This window comes from Hemiscyllium ocellatum, chromosome 20 (genome assembly GCF_020745735.1).
Source record: "Hemiscyllium ocellatum isolate sHemOce1 chromosome 20, sHemOce1.pat.X.cur, whole genome shotgun sequence".
Classification (NCBI taxonomy): domain Eukaryota; kingdom Metazoa; phylum Chordata; class Chondrichthyes; order Orectolobiformes; family Hemiscylliidae; genus Hemiscyllium; species Hemiscyllium ocellatum.
This window is the reverse complement of record NC_083420.1, coordinates 17,642,056-17,653,401: the sequence shown is the minus strand read 5'-3', so window position 1 is coordinate 17,653,401 and position 11,346 is coordinate 17,642,056. Positions and strand designations below refer to the sequence as shown.

The 11,346-nt window shown below is 40.2% G+C and overlaps 1 protein-coding gene across 1 annotated transcript in view; it reads left to right on the top strand.

The window, feature by feature from the left end:
- The first annotated feature begins 2,411 nt into the window (after nucleotides 1-2,411).
- Nucleotides 2,412-11,346, top strand: part of slc5a10 (solute carrier family 5 member 10) — a 124,001-nt gene continuing 115,066 nt past the window's right edge. Inside the window, exons 1-2 of the mRNA XM_060840542.1 lie at nucleotides 2,412-2,441; nucleotides 4,766-4,870. Coding sequence (XP_060696525.1) covers nucleotides 2,427-2,441; nucleotides 4,766-4,870 — 120 coding nt within the window. The 5' untranslated portion in view covers nucleotides 2,412-2,426. The remainder of the gene's footprint in view (nucleotides 2,442-4,765; nucleotides 4,871-11,346) is intronic.

Below are 11,346 nucleotides of genomic sequence, written 5' to 3'. Positions count from 1 at the left end.
GACTGGATCTAAAGGTCCATTCAGTTTAAGTGATAGAGCAACAACTGCATTTTGTCTTGAGCAAGATTTAGTTTACTGAATGATGTCAATCAGATATAAATTACAGTTTTGAAGTAAACATTGTAACTAAGGCCATAGAAATATAGAAGATAAGAGCAGGGGGAGGCCATTCAGCCCTTCAAGCCTGCTTTGCCATTCTTAACAATCTTGATTGATCGCCCAACTCAACAGCCTAATCCTGCTTTCTCCCTAATACCTTTTGATCCTCTGTGTCACAAGTGCTATATCTAGCCGCCTCTTGAGTACGTTCAATGTTTTGCCATCAATTATGAGGACATCCATGAGATCTTCACTTCAAAAGGTCCCCCAAAGCTCTTCTGCACCCATCCAAGCTATGACTTCAGATTGGTGAAGCTCAATGCAATATCCAACATTAACTCTTACAGAAACATTACTTTATACAAAACAAATGCACGTGATTTTGAACACCTTCATCAAATTTCATCTCAATCTTTTCTGTCCAAGGAGAACAGCAACAGCTTCTCTAATCTATCTTAATAACCAAAATCCCTCATTCCTGGAACTATCTGCATCATTCTTTTCTGTACCCCTGCTAAAGTTTTACATATTTTCTAAAATGCCCAGAATTGATACAAAGCACAGGCAAGGCCAAAACAGTGTTTTATTATGTTTTGTAAATAGCTTCCTTACTCTTGTATTCTATGCCACTATTTATAAAGCCAGGATTCCATATCTCTTGCAAACTCTCTCAACCTGACAAGATCCTGATTTGTGCACATGTACCCAGAGGTCCTTTTGTTCCTGCACACCTTTCAGTTTCCTTTCCCATCAGGTCTATTGAGGAGCTCAGAACTGGTAAGGGAACCTTTTTCTATTTCCTCTTCATTTACTGCCTTTGCTTTGTGGACTACTTGGAGCAAGAAAAGGACGGCTTGTATTTCCAAAGCACTTTTATGACTTCAGAACACCATACGTCTCTTTAAAACTGATCAAGTACTCTATGAAGTGTAGTTACTACTGTAGGAAACTCAGCTGCCAATTTGTACAACAATATATGACACACAGTAATGTGATAATGATAAGAAAATCTGTCTCCGTGATATTGGTTGAAGCTCAAACACTGAAACTCAATCTACTTCTCACCTCTGAAATTGGAGTTTGTTATGGGGCGGACAGACAAGGCCTTAATTTAATGTCCCATTTGAATCACATACACTTCCTCAGTAAGTACTAGCTGTATGTATTCCTTTGTACTGGTTATGGATCTTTAGTAAATTATTTAACAAAATATCCCTCCCCAGGTGTCTTTTACATACAGTTTCAATTTTTTTTATCCTTCAACCTATCTAGATATTCATGAAATGAATATAAATTGTTGTGCTATGTGGAATTTAAATGCATTCAGCCTAGTTTGTTGAAACAATGACCTGTAGCCCTTGAAACCTCTGAGATATTTGCATTCCTCCAATTCTGACTCCCTGTACATCCCTGATTTTTAATGCTTCAGCATTAGTGTCTGTACCTTCAGGTGACCAAGACCCTATGTTCTCAAACATCTTTCTTAATTCTCTCAATCCCTTTCTCCTCCTTTCATACGCTCTTTAAGATGTACCACGTAGACTAAACCGTTGATCACTTCTCTTAATAACTCCTTATGTGGCTCAGCATTCATTTTTCCTCAGTTATGGAGCACCTTAGATTTGTAACAATGTCAGGGACTGTAAAATTGGAACAAAAATAGAAATTGCTGGAAAAGCAAATCTGGGAGCATCTGTGGAGAGAAATCAGTGTTCATGTTTCAGGTCCAGTGACTCTTCCTCAGAATGGGTATAATTAAGAGTAATTTCTGAAAGGAAGAGGCAGGGGTGTAGTGGCATATTACAGGGTTAGTATTCTGAGAAAACAAGGGTAATACTGTAAGAACATGGGTTCATATCCCACCATGGCAATGAGTGAATTTGAAGTTGAAAGAATGAATCTGGAACTGGAAACTGGTTTCACGAATGGTGACCATAAAGCTACCAACAATTTTTGTAAAATCCCACCTGCCTCACTCATGTCCTTCAGGGAAGGAAATCTGCTGCCCTTCCCTAGTCTGGCCGATATGAGTCTCCAAATGTACAGTAATATGGCTGACTTTTAAATGCCGCTTGAAATGGTCTCACAAGCTTCATGTGTCAAGGGTGGTAGGGATGGATAAGAAATGCTAGCTCAAGTCTCACGAATGACTAGATATAATGAAAAATCCAGCGTATTCTTGTGATTGGTGTGATTTGTTTTTACAGTCACGTAATGTTCTTTGTCTTAGCAACATCTTGCTTAATGACTCTTATTTTTCTTCTTTACAGTCTACATGCAGAGTAAGCAGGAACACACTCAGTGGATACTTTCTTGCAGGTAGAAATATGGCATGGTGGCCTGTAAGTATTGACATATCCATTTTCTTTTAAAATGTTAAGACAGAGACTTAAAATACAGTTAACTTAAGTTTCTCACAGGCACTAGATGGAAAACCTGGGGACTCTGACAGTACAGTATTAGGGTTATTAGCTAAAGTTTATCATTCTCTTGGCTTTTGACACTTGCTGTCTGACCTGCTGCATTGAGGCGTCTGCTAACGGTTCAGTATGTTAATGTTCATACTCTAGTTATGATTAAGTGCTGCTGATACTAACTAGGGAATAGCACACATGTGAGAACCAGTAAGGGCTAGTGCCTACCTCAGTGCCAGAATGTCCAGTTCAGGTCACGCCCATCCTGAAGTAATTCATTACTTATCTGAACATGGCTATTAAGTTTATTTTCAATATAAGAGCCAGAAGCTTCTTGTGATCCAGTTGCAGGGCTCTTACCTCTGGGCAAGAAGGTCTAGGTTAAAGTCCTATGTCAGGACGTGATGGCTATGGAGATGAGTCATAATAATATGTCCAAATAGATTAATTCAAAGATTTTTTTCAAATAACCAATTGGGATGAGCTGCTCCATGAAATGGAAAAGTAGTCCACCCTTAGACAATGTATTGAGCGTAAATGCCTCTGGAAGACAAGCCAACCCCTGAGTCTCCCTTTGCTAGATGCATGTTTACTGGATTAACACATCTTGTGATGAAGATTGAATTGTACAATGTAAACCTAGGATCCAGTTAACCAGCAGGTTATAATTATTAACAGGGCACATAGTTTGAGAGGTGACTGAAACCATGTACTCAGCCCTTTTGTCTAATTGACTTAAATGGGAACCTACTCCACCCAATTAATTCTCATAATTTATTATTTCTACAAGTCTAAAGTCTGATTTTAAATTGCTTTTGAGACAAACGCTTGCAGAATACCTTTTGAGGCAGAGGACTGGAAAATTGCAGATGTTATATCCTTGTTTAAGCAAGTGTGCATGGATAAACTGAATAATAACAGATCAATCATTGAAACCTTGCTGAAGGGAAAGGGACTTTGGTAACTGTCATTTGGATAAATTATGGTTTAGTTAGAGAGAGACAGCTTGGATTTGCTTAGCTGAGTGTTTTCATGAAGTAAAGTTAATGTGGGTAATGCAATTGATGTGGTGTATAAGGGCTTACAAAGTTGTTGTATAAAGTGTCGCAGTTGGTCAGCAAGGTTAGAGTATATAGGATAAAAGGGACAATAGCAGATTGGATACAAAGTTGATTTAAGGGGTGCCTCAGTGGTTAGCACTGCTGCTTCTCAGTATCAGGGACCTGGGGATCGATTCTAGCCTTGGGTGACTGCGTGGAGTTTTTACATTCTCCCGGTGTCTGTGTGGGTTTCCTCCGGGTGCTCTGGTTTCCTCCCACAGTCCAAAGGTATACAGGCTAGGTGGATTGGCCATGCTAAATTGGCCAAAGTGTCCTGGTATGTGCAGGATAGGTGGATTATCCATAGGAAAAGCTGGGTTACAGGGATAGGTGGGGGTGGGTCTGGGTGGGATGCTCTTTGGATGGTCAATGTGGACTCAGTGGGCTGAATGGCCTGCTTCCACACTGTAGGGATTCTATGAAGTGACAGTACACAGAGATCAATGGGAGAAGTTTGTTTTTCAAACTGGCAGAAGATAAGTAAATTTGCCATAGTCCCACTGTAAGGTTACCAGAGGAAAGTGATAGGACTCGTGCTTTTCTGGATGGGTCTTAAACCTTCAACTGTCTGCTTCAGAGATGAAAGTGTTACACATTGAAACATTATTTCAGTGTGTAATGTCTTGTACTATACATGAAAGCGATTCCATCCCATGTGTGCCCCATAATTACAACTGTGCGAAGGCAGGCAAAAACTCTGGCATTTTCTTGTGGACATTCATTGAACACGTTGATCAAATCCATTGCTTTTGGTGATGGTTAAATGGCACAAAAAGACAGTGGGAGGAATGAAAATAAAGTTCAACAGTGTACAAAAGATATTGTAGGTTAAAAGTTAAATTCTTGAGGAGGATCAACTTTACACATAGCTAGGACTTTTTTTATGTTAAACTTGGGTGAAACTATTTTCGATATTTGTATAAACTGCATTAGTTTATGATTTTTATATACATCATCCTTTCACTGTCAACATAATTGCTATTTTGATATAAATACCCCTGGCCAGTTGTCTTTTTAGTGTAATGATCTTTTTAAGAAATTTATTCTGAACAGTGTAGATGCAATACATAGCTTTGACTTTAGGTGGCATTCACTGACCATTTTGCAAAAGTCCAAAGTGGATGTCACCTTTTTCCTCTCATCTTTTTCTAGATTGGGGCATCGTTATTTGCCAGCAGCGAAGGCTCCGGACTGTTCATTGGGCTGGCTGGCACTGGGGCAGCTGGAGGAATTGCTGTGGCTGGATTTGAGTGGAATGTAAGATTAACATTGATCTTGAAAAATGTGTATTAGGCATTACTTTGAGTGGTTGGTGAGGCAAAAATAAATGTTTCAAAATGCAGTTTTTCCAATATCTGTCACTACAGTTCTCTGTCATATAAATCATTATGTTTTAGCTGTTTGACACATTAAACAGTTGGTGGGTGCCAAGCAATGAACACCACTTGTATCCTCCTTACATACTGCATCATGAACATCAATGATCTTCAGTTGATTGTAGCTTGCATTAAATGTAGAATAATGCTGACTATCTTTGCCCCCAATCTCTGAAGAATTCATCACAGCAGCAGTTCTCGTCAACTGAGTGAAAATCCTCTGTTATCAGTTGGCTTAGATATTGGTTCAAATTGTGGTGTTCTTTTTATTTATGGAGGGTGAAATCCTGGTGTTTTTTAAGAGTCTATGAAATTGCATTAGGAATATGTCAAAGCCTGTCCACCATCTACAAGGCACAAGTCAGGTGTAAGGTGGGACACTCGCCACTTGCCTGGATGGGTACAGCTCCAACAGCACTCAAGAAGCTCGACAACATCCAGGACAAAGCAATCCCATTTGATTGACACCACAAGCACAAAGCAACCACTCCTTCCACCACTGATGCTCAGTAGCAGCAGTGTGTACTGTTTCCAAGATGCACTGCAAAAATTCGCCAAAGATCCTCAGACAGCACCTTCCAAATCCACGATCACTTCCACATAGAAGGACAAAGGGCAACAGATACGTGAGAACACCACTCCCTATAAATTCCCCTCCAAGTCACTCGCCATCCTGACTTGAAATATATCGCTGTTCCTTCACTGTCACTGGGTCAATATCCTGGAATTGCCTCCCTAATGGCATTGTGGGTCATTCCACAGCAGGTGGACTGCAGCAGTTCAGAAGGCAGCTCACCCTCATCTTCTCAACGGCAATGAGGGGACAGGCAATAAATGCTGGCCAACCAGCAACGCCCACCTCCCACAAATAAATAATAAAAATTCATATGGCACTTCAAGGTTAGTCAGCCATTTGTGATGAAGACTTATGATCCAACATTATTTGGAAATTTGGGTTCTAAAGTGAACATGTAAGCTTTAAGCTGATTTATGTTTCTATATTGTGTGTTAAGAAGGGAAGGACATTGTCTTAGTTTCATTTTTGAGATCTGTGAGTGGTAGTGAGGCGTCCAAAGTTTTGTTTACATGTATCTAAATTATGCTTTTAAAACCCTAGTGGTGATTAGTTCAGCTTCTTAACAATAAAAACAGAAGAGAAGAAAGGTAAGGGACAGTTGCATAGCAACAAGGTATCCTATGACACAGGGAGACAGAGACAGAAACCAATTCTTTTTTCATAGACCTAAACCATCCAGAAAGCCAAGGAGTGGGATGACATTTTCGAGACAGACTGCAAGTTTACTTCAGAGAAAAATTCCAGTGTTAGCAGTCCCCAGAACAGTCAGGGATGAAATATTAGGAAGAGAAGACCTTCAGGAACCAAAGAGAAACTAAGTGAATCAACATAAGAAATGCATGAGCTCTGGTAGCAGTTTGTTTACGCATCTCAGCAAGATTCAATGATTTTAAAAAAATGAAAATCTTGCCAGAAAGATACCAAGTATGGTGTACCAACTGAACAGGGGACTTTAAATGGAAAGAAAGCGACCCTTCATTGAGGTATGAGTATACGTAAAGTTGATGTTGAGGGTGAAAGGGTTATATCTTTACCTTTGATATGTGTAATAAAATGTTTCAACTAGTTCTTTAGAGAAATACTTTGTGTTTTTTTTTCTTACGTGTTAAATAAACTTTGATTTCCTTTTGTTAGAAGAACATTGGCAGCCTCTTGTGAATATATTCAGTAACTGACTACAACAGTAACCAAACTGTAATAATGAAATTTATGATCTATCAAGTCAGGTTTGACTCTGGGAACTGACTTGTCCACAGTATTACCATCAGCTGGGATCATAGCACACTCAGTGCAGTCATTATTACTTTTTGGCTTCAAATTCACTTTTTTGCCTGATCTCATTGTCATTTGATTTCTTTTGAGTCCAAAAAGCATTCAGTTACAGCCTTGAATGTACCCAATGACTGGAGCATCTGCAGTCCTCCAAGGAAAAAATGTGGAAGATGGTTATTCCCTTTACTTTATTTCATTGCTTACTTGGTCCCTTGACCAAAAAGTTAACTTACTTTAAGTTAGTGCTGGTTTATAACTAGGCCCAATCCCAAAAGCATGCACAACTGGCAGACTGATAACGAGCATGGAGAGGTAGTAAGCAGTATCTGCCTTTGTAGATCATGATCCTCAAGCATTATGGAGGTAATTTCCACACTGGACTACGAATCATACAATGGTGCATATGTTTTAAAGGAACATTCAGGATTTTTATGCATTTAAGAGCTGCTTTATATACATTGGATGTAGTCTTACAATTGTGGTAACTTGATTATAATAGCTCTGAGATAATGTTTTAGGGTGTTAACAATCCAGCATCAAATGATAAGAAGTGATCAATTAGATTTATCATAAAAGCAAATTCTTTTTGCTGAGAGGTTAATTCTCCCAAAGTGGGGAGTCTAGGCATGGGGATCATATATCAGAATATGGAGTGTTCATTTTAGCCTGAGTTGAGGAGGAATACTTCACTGAGAGGACTATGAGGCTGATGAATCCTCTATCCCAGAGGGCCTGGATGTTCAGTAGTTGAGAGGTATTCAGGACTGAGATCAATAAATATTTGATACTAAGGATATGCAGATGGGGTGGGTAAGTGGATTTAAAGTAGAACATTAACTGAAATGGGGTGGTGGCGGGGTTGGGATGTTACTTAGCATGTGTTGTTAAATTGTGCTGAATGCTAACAATATGGGCTCAATCACACAACGCCCAAGATAGCTTTTCAGAGTTGCTTCTCCCTTTGTCCCACCATGACTGACAGACCTTATCCAATAAAGATACGACAGAGAGACAGAAAGAGAGATCAGCCGTTGTGGAGCAGCTTCCTGATGGAAATTTGTAGACACATTCTACACAATATTTGCAAACAAAGATCAGCATTTGTTTCCCAAGATCTTCCTCATTCACAAGCTTCACTTGGACTTATTGTTCTCAATCCATTCAGATCCTTTCTGGAATTCCTTGATTTCCCAGCGAACCTAAACATTGCTTGGTCCCCTTCCTAAAAAAGTTCCTCAAATAGGATTTCTTGAACTTATACTCAGTGCTTCATTGAAGATCTCTGCGGTAAGTGAATTGTTTGGTGCAAGTTGTGTCTATCTATTTGGCTGGTAATCTGCACTAATTAGAAATGTAGTACCAATTTATAGATTCATAGAAATGTACAGCACAGAAACAGACCTTTTGGTCCAACCTGTCAATGCTGACCATAGAACATAGAACATAGAAAAATACAGCGCAGTACAGGCCCTTTGGCCCTCGATGTTGCGCCGATCCAAGCCCACCTAACCTACACTAGCCCACTATCCTCCATATGTCTATCCAATGCCCGTTTAAATGCCCATAAAGAGGGAGAGTCCACCACTGCTACTGGCAGGGCATTCCATGAACTCACGACTTGCTGAGTAAAGAGAACCAGTTATCCTAAATTGATCTCGTCCCATTTAACAGTCATTGGCCCAGATCCCTCTGAATCCTTCCTTGTAATTTTAAGTGGCTTCAATAATTGTTTCTTAGAACCTCTGATGCGTCATCCAAAGGTGTTATGACATCAATGCTACTTCCCAGTAATACACCCATAAATCCCTTGATAAATCTTGAGCAAAAACCTTATTATTAAAAAAAATTGGCATATTACCATATAAACTCAACCAGCAATAAAGCCCTGTCTTGTTCACTGTGTATATAGTATTTCTCCAAACAATGCACATACTGTGTGAACAGGGACTTATTTCCAATTTTTCAGGGGAATGTTAAAAAGAGAAGCATGTTTCCAAAGTTTTTTGTCTTGCTCAAATTTCGAAGCACCAAAACAATTTACTGTCCAGGAGAAAATGGTGCTGATTGGTTTGCAAATCGATGATTGGATGAGGTGTTGCCATGGCGAAAGCAATGGGACTGTTGGTGACTTCCCAAGTTCCCTAATTAACATCCCTTCCTTTTCAACAATATTCAAATTTGGACACTCAGTCAAAAACAAAGTGCTTGAGGTTGCAGAGATCTGCAATAAAAGGAAAGCAGGAAGTGCTGGAGAAACCCTGCAGGTCTGACAGCATCAGTGGAAAGAAGAACAGAGTAAATCTTTAGAATCCAAGAAGATAGAGTCATAGAGATGTACAGCACGGAAACTGACTCTTCAGTACAACTCGTCCATGTCAACCAGGTATCCTGACCTTAATCTAGTCCCACTTACCAGCATTTGGCTCATTTCCATCTAAACCCTTCCTATTCATATACCCATCCAGATGCCTTTTAAATGCTGTGATTGTATCAGCCTCCACCACATCCTCTGGCAGCTCATTCCATACATGCACCACCCTCTGTGTGAAAAGATTGCTCCTTAGGTCCCTTTCATATCTTTCCCCTCTCACCCTAAACCTATGCCCTCTAGTTCTGGACTCCCCCACCACAGGGAAAATACTTTGTCTATTTATCCTATCCATGCCCCTCATCATTTTGTAAACCTCTATTACGTCACCCCTCAGCCTCCGACACTCCAGGGAAAACAGCCTCAGCCTGTTCAGCCTCTCCCTGTAGCTCAGATCCTAAAACCCTGGCAACATCCTTGTAAATCTTTTCTGAACCCTTTCAAGTTTTGCAACATCCTTCCAAAAGGAAGGAGACCAGAATTGCATACAATAGTCCATCATTGCCTAACCAATGTCCTGTACAGCTGCAAAATGACCTCCCAACTCAATACTCGGACCAATAAAGGAAAGCATACCAAACATCACTTTCACTATCCTATCTACCTGCAACTCTACTTTCAAGGAGCTAGGAAGCTGCACTCCAAGGTCTCTTTGTTCAGCAACACTCCTAGGACCATATCATTAAGTGTATAAGTCCTGCTCTGATTTGCTTTTCCAAAATGCAGCACCTCGCACTAATCTAAGTTAAACTCCATCTGCCACTCCTCAGCCTATTGGTCCATCTGATCAAGTTCTTGTAATCTGAGGTTAACTTCTTCACTGTCCACTAAACCTCCAATTTAGTGTCATCTGTAAACTTACTAACTATACCTTCTATATTCACGTCCAAATATATATGACAAAAGGTTGAGGACTCAGCACCAATCCTGTGGCATTCCAGTGGTCACAGGCCTCCAGTCTGAAAAACAACCCTCCTCCACCACCACCACCACCCTCTATCTTCTATTTTCAAGCCAGTTCTGTATCCAAATGGCTAGTTCTCCCCATACTCCATGAGATCTAACCTTGCTAACCCATAAGGAACCTTGTCAAATGCCTTACTGAAGTCCATATAAATCATGTCCACTGCGCTGCTCTTATCAATGCTCTTTACTACTTATTCAAAAAAATTCAATCAAGTTCGTGAGACATTATTTCCCACACTCAAAGCCATGCTGGCTATCCCTAATCAGTCCTTGCCTTTCCAAATACATGTACATCCTGTCCCTCAGGATTCCCTCCAACAACTTGCCCACCACCGATGTCAGGCTTTTCTTGGCTTTCCTTACCACATTTCTTAAACAGTGGCACCATGTTAGTCAAGATGTCAGTAACTAATGGTTTCAATTTCAAGTTTGTCAACAAGACAACTAGGAATGAATGAAATGAGAAGCAACTTCTTTACTCTGAGAGTTGTTAGAGTTTGGAATGCGTTGCCTGGGAGAGTGGATTCCATTGGAGGTTTCAAAAGAGAGCTGGATATATATTTGAATGTGATAATGTTAGAGGGCTGTGGAGATCGGGCTGGAGGATAGGACTAGCTGGGTATGGGAGCCAGTACAGTCTTTTTGGGTGGAATGACCTCTTTCTGTACTGTAAAGTTCTGTGATTCTAAGATTCATACAGAACTCAAAACATTAACTCTGTTTTTCTCTCTCTGTGTACAGATGCTGCCAGACCTGCTGGGTTTATCCAGCACTTCCAGTTTTTATTTTAAATTTGGATGTCGGCTGACAGTAGAATTAGCGTTTGTACAAAACGTAGCAGCACACAGCCATCTCTGACAAACAGCAATGTGATAATAACCAGATAGAGGAATACAAATTAACCAGGACACAAGGGAGAACACCCTTGCTATATTCTAAAGTAATATTGTGTCATATTTAATGCCATGGGAGCTGAGACAGCGGGCAGGACTTCAATTTTAATTTGTCCTCCAAAAGATGACACATCCAACATTGCAGCGTTTCCTCTCTACTGTACTGTCGTGATCTCGATGCTCAATTCAGGGCTAGAATTTTTTCATCATGATGGAGGCCCTGACAACGTGCCCAAAATCAGACAGTAATCCAGCCTTGGCCATCTGTAGGATTCAAGACA